General features: G+C 39.9%; 1 protein-coding gene and 1 long non-coding RNA gene across 10 annotated transcripts in view; one reads left to right on the forward strand and one right to left on the reverse strand.

Moving 5' to 3' along the window:
• CACNA2D2 (calcium voltage-gated channel auxiliary subunit alpha2delta 2) overlaps positions 1 to 20,545 on the forward strand; it is an 809,616-nt gene that overhangs the window by 753,900 nt on the left and 35,171 nt on the right. For 2 of the 3 annotated variants that reach the window (XM_067463620.1, XM_060765787.2), the window contains exons 19-23: positions 2,667 to 2,738; positions 4,113 to 4,184; positions 5,363 to 5,424; positions 8,467 to 8,543; positions 10,976 to 10,993. In XM_067463620.1, the coding sequence (XP_067319721.1) occupies positions 2,667 to 2,738; positions 4,113 to 4,184; positions 5,363 to 5,424; positions 8,467 to 8,543; positions 10,976 to 10,993 (301 nt within the window). The remainder of the gene's footprint in view (positions 1 to 2,666; positions 2,739 to 4,112; positions 4,185 to 5,362; positions 5,425 to 8,466; positions 8,544 to 10,975; positions 10,994 to 20,545) is intronic. The other variant, XM_060765788.2, reaches the window with a different exon arrangement.
• The window catches only part of LOC132769140 (uncharacterized), a 58,506-nt gene continuing 40,759 nt past the window's right edge, over positions 2,799 to 20,545 (reverse strand). Inside the window, exons 5-7 of one of the 7 annotated variants that reach the window (XR_010909167.1) lie at positions 11,514 to 20,100; positions 6,100 to 6,156; positions 2,799 to 5,561 (exon numbers count right to left, since the gene is read on the reverse strand). This is a non-coding gene — a long non-coding RNA (uncharacterized lncRNA). Of the gene's footprint in view, positions 20,101 to 20,545 lie in introns of all 7 variants that reach the window. The other 6 variants (XR_010909164.1, XR_010909165.1, XR_010909166.1 and 3 more) reach the window with 6 other exon arrangements.

Consider the following 20,545-nt stretch of genomic DNA (forward strand, 5'->3'; position numbering starts at 1 on the left):
GCTGGTTTGCTATACTTAATGCAAAGCAGGAAATGATGTTCTTGTCGGCTGCAAAGCACTAATTGGCACCTCTTGGGAACATGATATATGAACTTCCCCTCCACTCTGACAGGTGTAGACAAAAATTAGCCAAACCCCTTTTATGAAAGATTAGCTCCTTGGGATATTGAAAAAAAGGGAAAGATGTGAATGAGGAACGCCCAGCTAATTTATTTCAGGGGACACTCTGTATCCATCAGGGCGGGACAAGTCAAAAAAGCCTTCCAGCTTGGATACAAGTCAGATAAATCTATCATTAGAAGGCCAGCCAAGAAAGAATTAAGGTTTTGAGAAATAGCAACAATCAGAGTGAGGTATGTTTCATTGGCAGAACCCTCCAACTCAGTTCATCGGCATTATTAATAGATGGATGATGTGGCAGAGATGAATGGAAGTCACAACGATTTGTTAAGTCACCAAAGTCCCACTCCAATCAATATCTAATGGGTCCACAGTGTAGCCCCACTACCATCACCCAGACCTTTTTCTTCTGTGCGTTTTGACAATTTGACCAGCTTCTGAGGAAGACACTCCCTTCATGATGAGGCACTGTTTTTTTTTTGTTTTGACATAGACAACTCTTGATAGAGGGCTCTCTTGGTACATAAGATTATGCATTTCTAGATACTTGGGGTTCTCTCTGTGAATAGTTTTGCCTTGTTTCTGAAAAACATCAACAAACTACTGCCTTTGGCAGTCTGTGATGGATGTGTTGATGGAGTACTGAGGAGGAGAGGAGGGGTAGAATTGATTTCCAGTTTCTGGTCCCTCGGAGCATTATAATAGAAGAACGAGGCAGAGATTCGGAAATGATTGGTAGAATTCTATCAAGCAGCATGACCAAATTCTATCCAGACTTAACAGAATTGATCTATTTTCTATTGTAGATATTCTTCCTAGGGAAAAATCACTATGGAATTATTATCTCGTATTTGTAGCTACAGAATATTTGACATGCAAAAATCCGTTCAAGCATCTCCAGCATAGGTTCTGAACAAAACGTTATTTGACATCTTGACCTGTCAAACTCTACCCCAAGTGCTATCTTGTCAGCAATGATTAGAACAATCCAATAAATGATGAACAAGTTGACGTAGACTTCAACTCAACTTTCCTTAGAGTTATATGTTTATTATAGCAAACTGAGGTTCTGTGCTTTTATTTCCTTAATTCCAATTTAAGAATACAGAGGACTCTGTCTATATCTTCCCCACAATCAGGAGTATAGCTATTGGGAGAGGGGGGTGGGTGAAGGCATTGGCTCCCCAATAGGAATTAAACCTCCCCCATGAAACCATTATTCTAAACTTCTTCAATTTATATGTGCTTATGTACCTTTCCAATAATAATAAAATAATAAATGGAATAATAATAACAATAATAGAGTAAAATAATGGAAATGTAATAATAACAGTACTAATAGAGTAAAATAATAAATGTAAAAATAATAAAGTAAAGTAATAACTACTATAATAATAGAGTAAAATGATAAATGTAATAATTATAATAATAGTGTAAAATAATAAATATAATAAAATAGTCATAATAATAACAGAGTAAAATAATACATAACCTTGACTTGAGTATAAGCTGAAGGGAACCTTTTCAGCCTAAAAAGGGGGATAAAAACTAGGCTTATACTCAAGTATATACAATAATTTCTAGAACTCTTATGTTTGCTGCACATTTCCCAGTATTTTTTCTTTGGCTGGCCATACTCTATATTTAAGAGCTTAACTAATATTTTAAGTTACTTTAATGTTAGAAATCGGAAGACTTAGAAGAGCAGAAGTATTTTTGTAATGGATCTAGTACTGCAGCTTTCTGTCAGGCTCTATCAAAGATATGTAGATCCCCCAATATAGAGAAGGGAAAGTGTGCCTGCTTTTCCCTCATCAGCATGTAAACCATGGAATATGTGAGACAGAATTTGTTTTTTAACTTCTCTTCACTTGGAAGAAAAGAAGACATATTCCTAACTGATTATGAGACTGTTAGGTGGGAGCATACTTTACAGCAAAGTTAGAAATTTGCCACAGGGACAAACTAAATCTACACCAGCAAGTTGGGATGTGTGTGTGTGTTCATTTTCCTTCAATAGAAATTCTCAAATGTTAGAGCGAAAATATGTTTCAATAAAGAATGTAGGTTGTGGGGTTTTTTTAAGTCTTTCAACATTTGCTGAATATGTGTGAAGAACAGTAGAATGTCAAGAGAAATGGTCGGGAGAGATAAAGTGGGTTATAAATAAATATAAATATAAAATGTTATGTACACAAAACAGTATTTTATGGTTTTTGTACTAAGAATTCTATACTGGAATACTCATTTGGCATTTTTGGCACCAAAATATTTTATGTGCACAAAATGTGCAGATAATACTGTTTCTACACACACACACAACTATGTGCACATTTTCTGCAGTGTAAATCGCAAAACAATGAAGAATCTTGTCACTCCAGGATTTATCTCATCAACATTTCATAGTACTCAAGAAACACAGTTTTTCATTAAAAATATTTTGAACATATTTTTTCAATTTCTAATCTAGAATTAGGATAATTGTGACATGCCTAGTGTGTTAAACAGCAAGATTTCCAGCTAGTTCAACATCTCTTTTTTTCCAGATCATCAATTTCCAAGAACCTGTCACTCTGGATTTCCTTGACGCTGAACTAGAAGATGATAACAAGGAAGATGTAAGAAAATGAGATTCACTGAAATTTTATTTTTATTTTTTCAGATATTGATTTGTTGTTTTTATTAAATATTTCCAATAATGAATCAGGGCATGATACAATCAGTACAAACAATGCAGCAGATAACCATAGAATGACAGCGATCCACAATTCTATATACAATCTGAAAAGGTTAAACAGAACTTATAGATGATCAGTAGGCTCTTGAAACTAGGTTTTAACTTGGCATCAAAATTAAACCAGCATCAGTAATAGCCTGATAGAATGTTTGGTTGAGGAGCATACATCAGGACTCGTACATCATTGGACTATTGACAGACTGGAACAAATCCAGAGAAGGGTGACAAAAATGCTCAAAGGTTTGAAAGCCAATCCCAACTTAAGAGAGTCAGGTATGTTTAGCTGCAGAAGAGAAGGCAGAGAAAGGACATAACAATGTTTAAATGTATTTGAAAAGATGCTATATTGAGAAGGGTGCAAGTTTGCTTTCTGCTGCTCTGGAGATTAGTGCACAGACTGGATTCAAATTACAGGAAGAAGTATTCCACCTAAACAATAGGAAGAACTTCCTGATGGTAAAAGGTGTCTAACAGTGCCTCTGGGTGTGGAGGGCTCTCCTTTGCTGGTGGCTTTCAAGCAGAGGCTGAATGGTCATCGGTTGCAGGTTCTTTGATTGTGCGTTCTTGCATGGCAGAACTGGATGGCCCTTGTGGTCTTTTCCAATTCTATGATTATTCATAGCATATAGTTAAAAACAAAATCATACATCAAATATAAAGGTGCTAATGGCACTATAACATTTTGCTAATTGCAATAAGTTTACCATGGCTCACTGCAGATGTGCCCCAGATGTGTCGTGAAGACATCTGGTGATACTGTTAGAAGACTAGTTGTCCAGGCATTTACATGATTAATTGTGTGCTAATGTTACAAATTATATTTACTTTATAATACACCCTCATGTGTGATTTTTGTTTACATGTCTGTTGTTGCCCATCATCAAACAGGGATTTTCACGTTTCCATTCACTGAAATGTGATATGAAAGTGTGAATAAAAAAGTGAAAGCAGTTTGCTGGAAGAAAGTAATTATGCCACAAATGCAACCCCAATGGATTCTCCACTGAACTTTTAGGCAGGATCTGTACTCTTCCTAATGGCATGTGGTGGTCTTTATGTCAGTATCTGAAGAAACAGAACAATAAGGAGCTTGATTGGGTCTAGAGGGTTCAAGGGCATCATTCCTATAGTTAGGCTTCAGAATCCACTTGGATTAGATGGCAGAGTTTCTATTTTTATTGGCCAAAGGAATGAAAAGAGGTGTGCCCAGTTAACATATGCTAGTTTTAGTAATTCTTTCTTCCTTTCTTTCCAGATCCGAAGAAGAATGATCGATGGAGAGAAAGGGACTCGAAACATCTGGACTTTAATCAAGTCTCAAGATGAGGTAAAAAATCCTTTTGTGACTTTGGAAAAAAGTTAAAAGGATAAGAGAAGAACGATATTTCTGGGGAAGGTCTGTTGCCAGATTAAAGTCTAGATTGTAGCTATTATGATGGCAGTTAGTACATTAACCAAAGAAAACTAACTCGATAATGTATATATTGAGAATATTGAGAATTTCACAAGAGGCCTGAACTGCCAACATTCAATGTGATACTGCTGATATGTTCAAGACATAGAAAGCTGTTGCAAAAGTTCCCACAGAGTTCCATCATGTCTCCCATGCTTTTCAACATGAGCACTGAATCATCAAGTGAGGGCATCATCCAGCAATGTTACAGTGAATGCATGCTACCATTTCTTTAATTGAAATTGGGTGTAATAATTTAATTTTTAACAGTTTTGCCGTATAAATTGGCAAGAGTTTTACTCTCCAGAGTGTATCCAAAATAAGCATAATTAACAACAAGGATCTTGCAGGATGGGGTGTGGCAAGGCTGGCAGGTGGGTGGCAGTGGCACTAAGCATTTCTGCAGGCTCTCAGGAGTTCAATTGGGGCTGAGGGACAAGCCAATGGGTTCCGACTTATATATATCAGGTCTCCCAGGCACCTTCCAGCAGCTGGCTCCTCAGCAGCATCCCACCCTCTGTTATGAAATGTCAATTTGTTAGCTTTATGCAGATACATTGTGTACATTATTCAATATGCATATGTTGTTCAGCAATGTATGTTGTAGTGTGAACATTGTTTTGTCACAACTTGGGTTGGGACAGCTGGCATAGGTCTGGGATCCTGGGTGGTTACCAATGAGAAGGGAAGGGGTCTCCCATGGCAGGGAACTCAGTAGGTGCTAGCAGAAGAAGGTCCAGTCCAGCTCAGGGGAACAGACCCAAATACACCTCCTGGTGGCAAGAGGACAAGTGGTGCGGTCCTTCCTGTCATCTTGTAGGCTTCAGCAGGCTGGAAGAATGTCTCATCAATCAACAGAGAGGTTGGTCAGTGCCAGAATCTTGGACCTATGTATGGGCCAACCCTGATTATTAGCTTTAAGCTATAAAATTGTGGCTTACTTTATTCTGTGAAAATGGGTGCTGGTATGGTTTATTTGGAAGTCCAAGCCTGGTTGCCCCAGGACACACAAATATATCCTTACTCTTTTCTCTACACTTTTGAACTTCCAGAGATATCTAGATAAAGTCCACAGGATGTATACCTGGGCACCTATCAAGAGCACAAACTATAGGTAAGCATGGATTGATATCTTCTGCTGACCTGGATGGTATCCTTGATAGCTTGACTCTGAAGGAGCTGGGGGCGGCCACGGCCAACAGGGAGCTGTGGTATGGGCTGGTCCATGAAGTCACGAAGAGTTGGAGGCAACTGAATGAATAAACAACAACAACTGACCTATTCAGCTGAACCTCCTCCAAAAAATCATTAGAATTTAGAAACCAATGGGGATGTCTAAGAATTGTTTGGGCATTGAAACCAGAGAAATCTTCAGTTGGTTAAGGCATGACAGGAGCATAATCCACCCAACATTTCTGTAGTACATACACAATATGTATTATAAAGTGATTTGTCCTGGACTAGTTATGGCAGTCTGGCCCAGCCTGGAGAAGAAGATACCGTGGAAAGCCCAATGCAAGTAATTTCCAAAAAATCTAGAATGGAGCTGAAGCATTTTATTCCTCTAGGACAAGATAGTTTTTACAGGTTTCACTCTTTCCTGGAGGAGTGGAATGCTTACCAGGGGGAAGCATCTGGCTAGGAGGCTAATATTTCTAGTTCTTTATTGACTCATTGTCAGGGAAGCTGACAGCTGCTTACAACGACTTGTGTGGAGAGGAATAGCTCTTTGGGGAGGCAGATAATTTATAAGTTGCTTATCTATAACTGTAGTTTCCTGAGTAGTCACCTGCGAATGCGTACATTTGGTATCTCTCTGCGCCTGCGCAGCACCACTCGGAACCTTCTGAAAGCAAAAAACTGACAGTTAGACCCCTGGCCACGCCCACCTTCCCCTGGTATAAATAGCCCGTGGTCCCATTCCACCAGTGTCTGAAGCTGGAAGGTACATGGTTTTCATTATCTATGCATCAAATACCAATTGCCCAACAGGCCTAGCAAGCCCCTCCTCATTGCTTTCAAAATGCAGGTGGATGCTCTAAGCAAGCACCATCACGAAGCTGAGGTTCTGCATGGATAGCACTTGATAGTTTGTAACTTAATTCTTATACTCATTGTTCCTCATCTGTCATGGACAAAAATCCTAATTTTCTCTAACCATCTTACCCATGACTAAACATGATAAGGTCTGTGAAATAACAATTGGCAGAGAGAGATTTAATTTGCTTCTGTGTGTCTTAGCCTTTGGGACACACCACTGCCCTATTTTCTAGCATTTCTATTCACTCAAGAGAAATAGAATACATTTGTCTATTTAAATTAACAGCTTGTTTTTTATGATCATACCATTGGATCTTAATTTTTAGAATACTTGTAAGATTTATGATAAAATGTACTTCCCATTTTGGAGATGGTATTGAATATTAGTCAACATTACTGTGGGATTTGTGGGGGAAGCACCATGCTCCCATTTATAAACATGCACATTATATATTCTGCACCAATATATGATATTCAGTAGCAAATCATTGTTAGAGTGCTTTCTAGACTATTCCCTTGATAAGAAACTCTAGCCCTAGGTGAGAGACAACACACTATTATCTGGACTAATACAAAAACCAATGGGGCATCAAACAATATGGCAAAGACAGTTATTGAGTCATAGTGAGTGAACAGTAGTCCGGAGAAAATTGGCTGCAAAATGAGGCAAGAGATCATTATCTTGACCTGCAGAATGATGACCTATAATAGATGCTTAGCATCGTTGTCTTTGAAGGATGCCACTCTACAGTCTGTATTGCGTACACAGCCTTGCCTTAAGATATATAGAAATACAGGATGCAATTGTAATATCTCTGAATTTCAATATTGTTCTCAAGTGAGAACTATATGTTTTAAGACTTTTATTTCTGTGAATTCAAACACGAATGCAAATTAGGTAGCTAGCCTACTAATGGTGCCGGGCAGCTGTGTAGTTACTGCACAAGCTTTGGGTGAGGTCGCCATCTAGTGCATAGTTGTTTATTGCAAATATATGTATTCCCCAGGGATTTCCTAGAGCAACCAGTTTGATGCTATATAGTCCAATAACTGCCTGATGCATGGTAAGGAGAATACTTTGTCCAAATTGATGTCCAAGTCATATTTCCCTAGAGAATGAGGACCTAGAAGAAGAAATGTACACTTGTGGTGTATCTTCATGAGTTACTTTTCATGACACACAAAACGTTTGTGGTTCCAAGGTTGAATTGGGCACATGGGAATGGCTAAAGAGGCCAGTCATGATTCTCCAGATAGATATTTATACCTGAAAGCACTTTATCCAATCTGTGTTTAACTTTTTTCTACTCTTCAGTTCTCCTAGTTCATGAGACTCTTGCCAGGGTCTATGCCCATATCAATCTTTCTGCCTATGCAAAGAAAGTGGAACCACTACCCTACTATAGCCCATGCTGGGAAAGGAAATAAACTGCAGTTACCTAACTGGAGAAGTATGTGCTTTCCTTCTGTTAGATGGCTGCCAAATGCTTCCCATCTCAAACGTGGCAATTTTTCCAGAGGCATTCACTTTCCACAGAAGTAACCAGAAGCAATAATAGCAGTTGGGTTTATGGTGTTCTTAGCCATTTCTATGTATATTAAATTAAATAAACAACTGCTTTGTCCAACAGGTTAGTATCTTTTGAGATGTTCCATTGCTGTGGTCATTGTAGGATTTTCTCAAATACACATTTGATGGCAAATGCAACTATGATTGTTTTGCCTGAACTTCAAACTAGATTTCATCAAATTGGGTTGTTGTTGGTTTTTTTGGGCTATATGGCCATGTTCTAGAAGCATTCTCTCCTGATGTTTCACCTGCATCTACGGCAAGCATCCTCAAGTTGATGCAAGTATGTCCCTTAGTATCCCCAGACATCACAGCCAAATGGCAATTTCCCTGTGCATGATGAGGGTTGTGATTCAGAACATCTGGAGAGCACTGGATCTGAAAAGGATATCTGGCATCATCTAAACAGATAGTTTTAAACATTGTGACAGCTATTTTTGAAACACTTTGCAACTTTGACTTTCATTTAAGCGAGCAATGATGATGATGATGATGATGATGATGATGATGATGATGATGATGTTTCTTTGTCCCTCCCTTTATCAGCCTAGGTTTAGTCTTGCCACGTTACAGCACCTATTACATCCGGGCTAACCTTAGTGACCAGATTCTTCAGGTGAAGTGTAAGTAGAGCTTCATTTTCTTATTGACCTTTCACATGCCCCTTGACCCCGAACCCGCCAGGTAGCCTAAGGATAACTAACAGGAGAAAACAAAACACCAACCTTGTGATATTAAAAGCTAGTTCTTTTAAAAAAAACATTTTTTTAAAAAATAACAAGAACCCCAACACATTGATGAAAAGTGGTTTCATTTCATTCCTGGAAGAATAATTCAAGCATTCCAGGGATATGCAGATTTTCCCGAGATAACTTTGCATAAAACCTTTTAAGACATCCAGGGGAGATAAGGTTGAGTTGCTGCTTTATATGCTTTTTATGTACTAGATGATAACTCTGTAGCAGCCAGTTGATTTGAAAGCTGGGGAAGTTCGCATGTTTCTTTCTGTTTTCTTTTGGTTTCTTTCTATTTCTTTTAAACCATTATTATCTTTATTTACATTTTGAGTTTGTTTCTTTTGCTTTTTCCTAACTGATTTACAGTTGATCTCTGTGTACTTGTTTGTTAGCCTCCCCTTGTGTGTGGTCCTGGGCTCTGCTCCCTCATCACAGGGTGTGAGGGACTTCCCTGGGAATCTCTAACACCCTGCTCTGAGTGGTCCTCTCTTTTTCTTCCTGTGTTTATCCCTCTGTCTCTGTGATATGTCCTCTTTCTTATTTCTCTCTCTCTCTCTCTTTCTCTTTTCCCTTTCCTTGTGTGAGCCCTCTACTTCATACTTACACTATATTACTTGTAGCTACTCACTTGTAGCTACACTATATTACTTGTAGCTACTTCATACTTACACTATATTACTTGTAGCTACTTGTAGCTACTCAAACTTTCATCACAGAGCAGGTCCTCTTCAATAGACTTACTTGTGAGTAAAAATGCACAGGACTACAACATGACACATTTTGTAGGGGGAAGGGGAAGAATCCTATATCACTGGTTCTCAACCTGTGGGTCCCCAGATGTTTTGGCCTTCAACTCACAGAAATCGTAACAGCTGGTAAACTGGCTGGGATTTCTGGGAGTTGTAGGCAAAACACCTGGGGACCCACAGGTTGAAAACCGCTGTCCTATATACTACTAAGTCAGACACTCATTCTTTAGTGAAGAACATAACAAAACTAAAAGCATTTTGGCCCCTGGTATATGTGCAACTCAAAGGGTTGGTTCCATCTAAGGCAAACATTTTCCAGAGTCATATGGTACCATCCTCAAAAATACATTTTGAATATACTATCACATCTTCCATATACATGAGAAGTTAGCACTCAAGAAAGATGGATGTTCTGAAAACTCTGATTTCTACATATACATTCATATCTATGTAAATCTTCCCACTTGTTCTCAGAACATGGACATTTACTTTTTTTTTAAGTAACTTGTTCTATTATTCATCATTGTTCAGCATCATACTTTCAAAACAGACCAAGCAACCATGATCTGAGTTAACCTGTGGCAACCCAGATTTGGTGTTCACTGACCCCCTGCATCTGAGACCAGAGAAAACTGCTCCTTACAAACAGGCTGTGACTTCCCAGTTTCAGATGTCAAGGCCTGAGCCTGATACACTTTTCATGGAATCATGTTTTCTGGCACTGAGTTTTAGCCCCTTTTCCCTTAATGTTGGTTTCCATTTAATCTGCTCAGTGGACCATGTTCCTGCTCCACATGCCTGTCACTGATGGGCATTCCAGAATTGTTGTGAAGAAAGCCTGTTTTTCCTCATCTGGGAGTCACTCACAGTTTTGTTTTGTTTTTAAAACCTTCATAAAGCATCTCTTTCCCCTTGCAAAATAAGAAGGACAAGGCCTGACTCGATCACTTTGGTTTTATTTGTCAAAAAATGTCAAAACTAAAGCCAAAAAACAATCAAGCTCCGTCTTCTCCTTAGATTGCTTCTAGCTTAGCACCTTAGCTCTTCTCAGTAAAGACAAAGACTACACCTTGCACACTTCATGTATTGTAAACGTGGGCCCATTACATCCTCACCCTTTCTTCTATACCTTTGTTTCCTTTCCTTCTGTCTCTATCTCAATGTGTGTCCTTTGTTACTCTTGAATTTTGCATGGTCTGCTAACTCAGTAAGAACATTTCTATATCAAGACTGTTGCAAACTGTTTGCTACTGGATTTCATTTTTTATGTTGGTTATATAATATATATATCTATATATCTAGTTATATCTATACATTTTTATTGTTCTGTTACTGTGGCCTTTTTATTGGTACTTTTATTATTATTCTTTTTATTTTGTTTCTTTTTCATGTCGTTCTTTGCAAGAGGTTTCCTTTTGGTATGATTATGATACACAATATTTTTATTCAAACAGCAATTGAATAAAATATTGTTTGTACCCCCTTCCCCTTTCCACCCAACCCCCCTTTTTTTGTTTTCTGTTTTTTGTTTGTTTTTTCTTGCTTTCTCTCTCTGATGGATTCACACAGTACCAAGCAAATTGAAGGGCAAGTATTTTCAGTCTTAGACCACTACCCTTCCACCACCCCCTTCTCCCCACCCGTGTCCAATACCCTGACCCCTCACTCCAAACCTTCACCGCTCCCCCTTACCACCCACCCGGCCTGCTTGCCCATTACCTTGCCCGTTTGCCACGCCTAACCTTGCAAATCACCACCAAACCGTTCCTCCCCTCCTTCTCTCCTCCTTTACTCCTTCTCCTCAAACTCTTTCACCCTTTATTTGAAAGCAACATGTCTTGTTACGTTCATAATAGCTTCACCACTACTGATCTCCCACTCCTTCCCTGTGCATTGCTCAGAGACTCAATCCGGTATCGTTAAAGACGAGCCAATTTCATATGGAATTGTTATGTTTGAATTCAATTTAAGGTTTTTTGTAGCTAGTTTAATATCCTGCTCTTTGGCCTCCCTGCAAAAATACCTCCCCCGACCTATCTTCCTTTTTCCTTCCCTGTCTCACACCTTCCCAACAAGTCTTCTTCCCCTCTCCTTATCCTATGCTTACCTTCCTCTTGAAGACAACTCAACCTGAATGGGACAGGGCTGTGCAGAGACCTTCAGACTCTGAAGTGTTTGGATATAAGAGTCCAGTATCACTTCTACAAGCAAATAGCCTTCAGGACATGAGTGGATTGCCTGAACAGAAGAAAGAAACAAATCTCAGAAAGTCCACAGTGTCTACATGTCAGAGATTTCCCCAAAGACTCGTAATCTCCACTATGGTCTCCATAGTCATCTCAGCAATAGTTTCTTATTCACTAAGTACCTGAACTGCCAAATGATTCCTTAAACAGAGGAGAGGAGACAGCAACAAGATAATTTATTGAAATCTGGTCCTATATTTCCCTCCACAATCCATTAGAATCCAGTGCCTTCAGAATCCAGTTAGCAAAATCATGGAGCAGATGTACTACAGCTGCTTTATATTCTCCATTAATAATGAGAGTCAAAGAGTTGGTACTGAGAATAAAAATGGATCTCCATAGATTTTTGTTTCCTCCTACTTCCTTTGTGAGTCTGAGAACTGCACTCCAATCTAAACATAAAGCAGAATTTCAAAGTGCTGGTCACATTTATGTGTGTTATGAGCATGAATACCTATACAAAGAGCCAAATACCTTTCTGAATCTCTGTGGTTTTCCACAATATAATTTCCTGGGGCAGATTGTTCTCCTAAATTTACACTGAGCCAGAATGCAGCTTGATCAGAATGTAGCTATACTTTTACACCCATATTATTAGAGTCATGTGTTACTAAATAATTTGCACCCTCAGTATTAGTTTGCTTTGACATGAACAGAAAAAGGAAGCAAAAGAGTTTGCAATATTCCTGCTTCTTGGCAGGGGGTTGGACTGGATGGCCCATGAGGTCTCTTCCAACTCTTTGATTCTTTGATTCTATGATTCTATGAAAGGTCCCTCATCAGTAGCAAAAGCGAAATAATGACATTGGGAGGCAGAGACTACAACAGTGTACAATGGCTCAACCACGAGACCACTACAGTGCACAACGATCCAAAACACATGTAAACTATCATTGAAAATCTAATTTTATTCTGAAAAAAGCAGAAACGGGGACCAACTGTGGTCTCAGTGACTCCTGCAATCCAAGGTCTCCATAGTCAATACCTATTTAAAACTGAGATTTAGCAATGTCCATGTGATCAATTAATACCAAATGCTATGAGGCAGAATATGACAATATAGGAAAGCTTTGTATTAGAATGTGAACTGTTCCATATAAAGGCAAATGTATCTGAAATGGAGAGCTATTTCCACATAAGAAATACATGGCTCTCTTTCCTTCCCTACCATTCCTGCCTGCCGTAGGATGTATGCATCGAGCCAAGAATCACTGTAGCAGACATTGTTTTCCATACTGATTACTTCGCCTGGTTTATAAAGATTTCACAGCTTAACCACCTGGGAGCATTATGCAAGCACAAGACATTATAATTGCCCTAAACACACATGGAGAAAAAGAAGACACTCCCGCCAGTACAATCGGTTACACATTACAGCATGAAAGAGTTACCAACAGAAACCTGATCTCAAGCAGTAGGGTTCTGTCTGATGTCCTCAGCCCTGTTCTATCAGCCTTGAGCTGCCTGCTCCCAGTAACCCTGTAATGGCAATGCTGATGGAATAATTACTTAGTGTTTTTGTATCCTTTCCTCTTCCTCCTTTCATTGGCTTGTATCCAGACCCTGCCTTACAGTCCTGTTCAAAAACAGCAGTCCAACCTATGGCTGTGCTGCCCTGACAAAGGGCCACATGTGTCTTGCAATGCATTGTGGAAGACCTTGGTGGGGAAGGAGAGGAGTTTTCGTGGTCTCACAATCAGTCTGCTTATATTGATATACTTGAAGGCATAATTTGCAGCTAATACAAAAATGGAACTGTGGTGAGGTTGTTCGAATGGTTATTAAAAGTCAGTGGGTGTCCTTCAGAGGAAAGCCTGCAACAGCTATCCATTTCTCTCCTACACCCTCTCACTCTTTTTTTTAAAACACCAAGGGTGAGTCATGTACCATAAATCTGAAAGATGTTCAGTGTGCTGAATGAAGAGCTAAAATAGTAATACAATTCACTAGGAAGAGGACATAAAAATAAGCAGTTAAATTAGATCCCTACAGTGCCGTGAATAGAACTGAACAGTATTCCTATAAAGCTATTTAAGGCGCCTGGTGGTTCATCAGCACCACCTGGTTAAAGTGGTTCTACCGAGTTCTTATCTTTTTGCTCCAGACTTGAGACCGCAATGCCTATCATCCATAGGCAGCATAGCCAATGGTGATTGGAGTTGCAGTCCAGCATCAGCAGGGCCACACTTTGCTACTACTCCTCTAAATATTCCTATTTACTTCTGTGCTATTTGCAAAGTGGTGGGGATTTATTTTATTTAAAAGTGGAATTTCATTAGTAACACAGACAGAAAACTGACCCACACACTACCTCTCTACATTACATTAGCATGTGAGTATGGTAAAAGATGTTTGCAGCTCAATTCAAACAATACCTGGGTGAGAACACCTATGACATGGCTTCTTGCTCCCCAGCTGGCTGCCCACAAGTCCACAATTAGCTTTGCGCCTTTCAGTGCCTCTTAATAACAATGATCAAAAACATTGTGCTATCTTTATATGCCTCTGATTTCACAAGAAGCAAAGATGTCACAATGCTACAGGTTAGCATTTTGCCCCTTCTGTTCTGATGGGACTCCAGAAAACAATCCTATTGGAAAAACACCAAACCGGCAGCAAGAGAGCCAGTGAGATACTTCAACAACTTCTCACCCCAGATTGCCAACCATGGGACTCGCTCACCCCTCTGCTGTGGCCCTATGGACAAAACCAACAGTAGGTCAGCTACAGAGAACATTCACCTGATTTCACTGTTGTGTTTTACCAGAAAGGGTCCGGGGTGGCCTAATACATATCTGGAACAGCAAAGATCTCTGCTGAAGGTAATGCTACCAGAGGGCTTCCACTGAAGAGTTTGACCAGAGAGGATCAGCCTTTGGGTCTCCATTTGGAATGCTGAGCAAATATAGTCTAGCACGGACATGGGAAAACTTTGGCCCTCCAGGTGTTTTGGACTTCCACAATTCCTAAGAGCTAGTAGACTGTTAGGAATTGTGGGAGTTGAAGTCCAAAACACCTGGAGGGCTAAAGTTTGCCCGTGCCTAGTCTATCAGCTAGCGTGTACATTATGACTGCTTAAATGTTTAGACCGAGAGATGAACCCTGAGCATATAGTTGTAACCTACGCAGGTAAAATCAATCCCTTGTTAAAATAGTGGGATATTCTAGCCAAGTGCTAAATCAGTGGTAGGGGTAGTCACAAGGGCCTACAGATATTTCTTGACTGCAGCTTCCAACATTCACCTTAGACTATGGTAGCTAGGGGTGATTGGGAGATGTGGTTCAACAGCATCTGGAGGGGTGTATATTTCCCACTTCGGCTAAATCCAGTTGGTAATCTCCTCAACAGTAAAGCCACTGAATAGATAGAACTCATTCAGTCGGCACTTGTGTAAATATCTTTGTTTCTGTTGGGAGTAACAATTTTGTTTAGCCTTTGGTAATATAAATGATTTCTTTTACTCTGGTGAGAACTTCTGTGTTGCACCTCCATGGGTATTGTGCAGTTTTGATCCTCACTTGGCATAATATTATATGCCCTTGAAAAAAACAGTTAAGCCATTAGAGTAAATTCTGATGTGCAATTAACTTGTTGTGTTTTTCATAGCTGCCACTGCCCTGCTGCCAAGTTTAGAGTGTTAATTATTGCTAATGGCTGCTGTGCTGTGAGGATCTGAGGATTAGAGCTCAGATATGCCTGGCAGAAGTTGCTGCTTGTGGATTTGGCGTTGCAGAGAAGGATTAGTGCAAGAAGAGTTAAGCAAATTCAGGCTTTTTCTTCTTCTTCTTCTCCGCTCTAATTAGCCCTTCATTCCAAAAGAGTGGCCATGGTGTCTAAGAGATTCTGGGAGTTCTGGTCCAAAATTAACTTTTCTAACTCTGCACAGAATGAAGGACTGCTGTAGTCCATTAGAGTTTAATCTCCATTACCAGGTTTAAGCTCTATTTGAGATACAACCCATGTTGAGTAAGAGATCAGAAAAAGATCTCTTTGACTGCCTGCGCTACTGTAACAGAGCTGACAGACTGGACCCAGTCACAATGTGGAGAACCTCCAATCCTGGGCATTTCAACATTTATACCAAGGCCCAATTTTATACCAAATTGCAACCTAGCATTGGATCTGGTGTTTTGTGCTGGATTGACAGATATCCATGAATATGGACAATTAACTGTTTGTTGTAGACGGTTTCTCACTACCTTGTTATTGTTGAAATTGTGGCATCCAATAAGCCTCAGCAGGTGTGAAGGACCACTTAGGATAGTTGCCCAGCTCCAAATGGCCGAGGATTCAGGTGTTTCTAGAGCACCTCGGGAATATTTGACTGCCTCCTGCAGCTATCCCTTTGAATCCTGGAATAACAAACAAGCTTAGGAGGTAGAAACAATAGTTCCTATATTGCCTTTCTTTCTTGCCAGTGATTTTAACATTCCCTTGTTTACTGTGGAGCTGATGTCGAGGCAGCAGAATAGTTAGACACAAGTGGGATTGAAATAATGATGAATCTAGAAAAACAACTACTGGTATTTGAAGGTCTACTTAGGCCAGGGGTCCTCAAACTTTTTAAACCGAGGGCCAGATCATAGTCCCTGAAACTGTTGGAGGGCCGGATTATAATTTGAAAAAAAATGAATGAATTCCTATGCACACTGCACATATCTTATTTGTAGTGCAAAATACACTTTAAAACAATACAATAATTAAAATGTAGAACAATTTCAATAAATATAAGCTTATTATTATTTCAATGGGAAGTGTGGGCCTGCTTTTGACTGATGAGATAGGATTGTTGTGTGCTTTCAAGTCATTTCAGACTTAGATTGACCCTGAGCGAGGGCCGGGTTAATGACCTTGGAGGGCCGTATTCGGCCCCCGGGCCTTAGTTTGAGGACCCCTGACTTAGGCAATCCCTTGTAGCCCAAGGATGATGGCCGTCCAAGTGTAGCGGTTTGGCGGTGGGTCCGTAGATGGTTGTGAAGCCCTATTCTCGATCCGCATGTTCTCCCACAGTGAGGACATCAGTTCCCAAGTAGAAGGTGGTCCCGGTCAGGGTTGGTTTGATGCGCCTTCCTCTTGGCACATTTCTCTCTTTTGCCCTCCATTCATGCCTCTTTGAATTCTGCAACACTGCTGGTCATAGCTGACCTCCAAGTTAGGGCACTCAAGGGCCAGGGCTTCCCATTACTCGGTATCTATGTCACAGTTTTTAAGGTTGGCTTTAAGCCCATCTTTAAATCTCTTTTCCTGTCCACCAATATTACATTTCCTGTTCTTGAGTTGGGGGTATAGTAACTGCTTTGGGAGATGGTGACGGGCATTCGGACAACGTGGCCAGTCCAGTGGAGTTGATGGCATAGGTGTAAATCGCCCTGAGTCCCCCCCCTCGGGGGTGAAAAGGGCGGGGTAAAAGTAACAGAAATAAATAAATAAATACCACATTGCCAATATCAGTACCTTTTTTGTTCTTTGTGCTATTTGTTTCTTCTCTGCCTGTTTTGGCTGGTTTGTCAAGAGAAATGTCTAAACTCTCTTTGGATTGAAAGGATGTTTCATTGAAACAGGGTTTACATTGCAAGGATCAATCGTTCCAAAGCCATAGTTTCAGTCTTTCCATATTGTGGAAGTACAGTTGCATCTTCAACTCACAATTACTAATTTTATCTTTTTTTAATCATGAAAAGCCTGGCAACTCTGTGGCTGATTACTGCCTTCTGAAATTAGTTCCTTAAATTCTGGATCATGATAACTGCTGGGATTTTTTCCAACTAAAGAGTAAAATGCCTCTCTTCCTTGCTAGTGACTTTCTGAACAAGCAAACCAACCTCTTCCCCCTAAAGTCACAACCCTTGGCAAAGCTAATCAAGCAAACAGTAGCACATCATGTTGATATCATGTATTTCTGGATGAAACAAAATGTCTGGCTCAGTTTTATTTGGTTTCAGGCTGGATTCAGGACAGAAGCTGATTTGATTTTCTGACAGTTGAGCTATTCCAAGAAAAAGACAGGGAACACTGACTTGATTGATTTTAATAAACGTCTCAGCAGCTGTTGATAACAATGTATATGCTGTCATATGTTTGCTGTCACGCTGCAGACATAAGAGTATTACATGAGTTAAAAGATGAAAAAAAGGCTTTGCAGTTTCTCACCATTCAGAGAATGATGCCTGGAAGTTCCTTGTGGGAACTGTCCTCATAAATTCTGTGGGATGCTAGTGTTGTATCCTATCATTTTAAAGTTCTACATGAAACTGTAGGTGGGGGTCATTACATTGTGTCATCATAATGTCTGTTTTTTGGTTTTGGTTTTTTCATTTCAGGAGTGACTTGAGAAACTGCAAGTCGCTTCTGATGTGAGAGAATTGGCCGTCTGCAAGGACATTGCCCAGGGGACGCTCAGATGTTTTTGATGTTTTACCTTCCTAGTGGGAGGCTTCTTTCATGTCCCTGCATGGGGAGCAGGAGATGACAGGGGGAGCTCAACCCTCTCTCCCTGGATTCAAACCGCTGACCTATCCATCATCAGTCCTGCCAGCACAAGGGTTTAATCCATTGTGCCACTGGGGGCTCCATTATGTTGGTGATACCCAAGTCTTTTCCTCAGCATCACTTGCAGCAGGTTCCTCCATGAATGAATGATGAAGATGAAACTCAATCAAAACCAAGATACAAATGTTATTATAGTGACAGGTTCATTTATCTATGAGGGATATGCCAGTTCTAAATTATAGGATGTACCTTCTCTCAAGGATCAGACACCAGGTTTCTTGCTTCTTTTAGCACGGTTCTTTTGACAGGGGAAAAGCAAGGCATTATATTAATTCCTATGTTAGCTCTAAAAGGAGCCAGAGAATGGCTTCCAAATGAATGCTGCAAGCCTATCTGCTTCTGAATAGTCTATCATAGAATTGCACAGTAAAGCACAGCTATGCAGTTTTTTAAAACAACTTCAAACCAATATAACCTTCCCCTCTATTTAGCAAGCCTTGTGAGCAAGCATAGATTGGTGTTTCCATTTACTATTGCTCATACTTACATGAACTCTGAAAAGTGAGGAGCCACAAACATTCCCAACTATTCTGACTTAAAGTAAAGGCAAAAGTTTCCTCTTGACGTTAAGTCTAGCCATGTCTGACTCTGCGGGGTGGTGTTCATCTCCATTTCTAAGCCGAAGAACCGGTGTTGTCCGTAGTCACCTCCAAGGTCATGTGACTGGCATGACTGCATGGAGCACCGTTACCTTCACGCCGGAGCAGTAACTATTGATCTCACATTTGCATGTTTTCGAACTGCTAAGTTGGCAGAAGCTGGGGCTAACAACATGAGCTCATCCTGCTCCCCAAATTCGAACTGCCGACCTTTCGGTCAGCAAGTTCAGCAGCTCACTGTTTTAACCCACTGCACCACCGGGTCTCTGGTTTTGACTAATTAGATTTATATCAACTGACTCCCTTAGAATATGGTAACACCTAGCAAAATATCTCTAGTCAAATTCACCCATTCATTTGTTTTAAAGATGATCTGAACCATACTGATAATTCACTGAAAATTATCCAGCTCATTTTTTTAAAAAAAGAAGAGCAATGAAAGGAGATAGATATAGATTCCTAAAACATTAGAGCAAGCCTTAGAAGGCTTCTGAAATGATGGTTTCTTCAACTTCACCAATACATGTGAGGACTTTCTGAACATGATGATGTTGAGTGTACATAGTGTGATATGTGCCATGTTTGCATTTCAGATATTTATTTATTTAACACTCCACCTTTCTTCCAGCATAGGATTCAAGGCACCATACAATATTTAAAAACAAAACAATGCAATTAAAACAACTCTTAACACCAACGTTAAAATTCAATTAAACTAACTTGGATCCTAAAACCACAAGTTAAAATAGCATTATAAAGACATTTAAAACATAAAAGAGAAGCACTACACTATGGCTCCATCTGCCACAACATGCTGACAATCAAATGCTTTCTCAAATAAAAAGGCGGGTGGAAATACAACAAGGAGAGGATCAACTGGGCCTCCCAAGAAAGGGAGTTCCTCAATTTGGGAGCAGCCACTGAAAGGCTTTCTCTCTCACGTCCTCACCAGACATCCTTTGGACAATTATTTGAATCATGCCTGAGTCATTCAGCCAAATATGTACATCTCAGAAACTGAGGAATGGGTATAGAAATAAAATTATTTCAGCCCATAGAAGAGTACAGGACCTACTCCATACATGTTTTGATTATCATCTGGTTGCTCCTGTGGAATCTGGAAGGGTCTGTTTCATATTCAGGCAAAGGAGGGATGGCTGTTGCAGTGCTTCGAGACCACTGTCAGCCGGAAGGCAGCTGCTGCACCCTCTACAATGCATTGCATGTTACCTCTATCCAGTGGGTAAGTCTTTGGTTGGACTGTCTTCATAAAGGACCCTGGTTTGGCCATGTTGATGCCTGAAAAATAATTTTTATTAGAAAATGTTGTTTTAGTAATTCTCTTTCCGTATGAGCAGAGCATGTGATTTCTTTTCTTTGTTACTGCAGTAATAAGAGAGAGATGCCCATACAACTTCTGAACATACATATATATATAAATAGAAGTATGAGGATATATATGTGTGTATATGCAACTACTGAGTTCCAAAGCGATACAGAGAAAATTGATCAATTATATTTAATTTCAAACAAAATAGAATAAAATATCCAAATTCTCCAAATGCTGGCAACATATTGGCTACAACTTTTCTTGTACAATGCAAAGAATATTCTCCTTTCTCTCTTGTTCAATTCAGTCAGTTCTTTTGCCTCTTTTGTTGGATTCCAGTCTATGCTCTCTCTTTCTGTCTCTCTGTCTCTCTCTTTGTTTCCCCACCTGTACGCCGTTCTCACTTTCTCTTCT

The sequence above is a fragment of the Anolis sagrei genome, chromosome 2, assembly GCF_037176765.1.
Source record: "Anolis sagrei isolate rAnoSag1 chromosome 2, rAnoSag1.mat, whole genome shotgun sequence".
NCBI classification, from domain to species: domain Eukaryota; kingdom Metazoa; phylum Chordata; class Lepidosauria; order Squamata; family Dactyloidae; genus Anolis; species Anolis sagrei.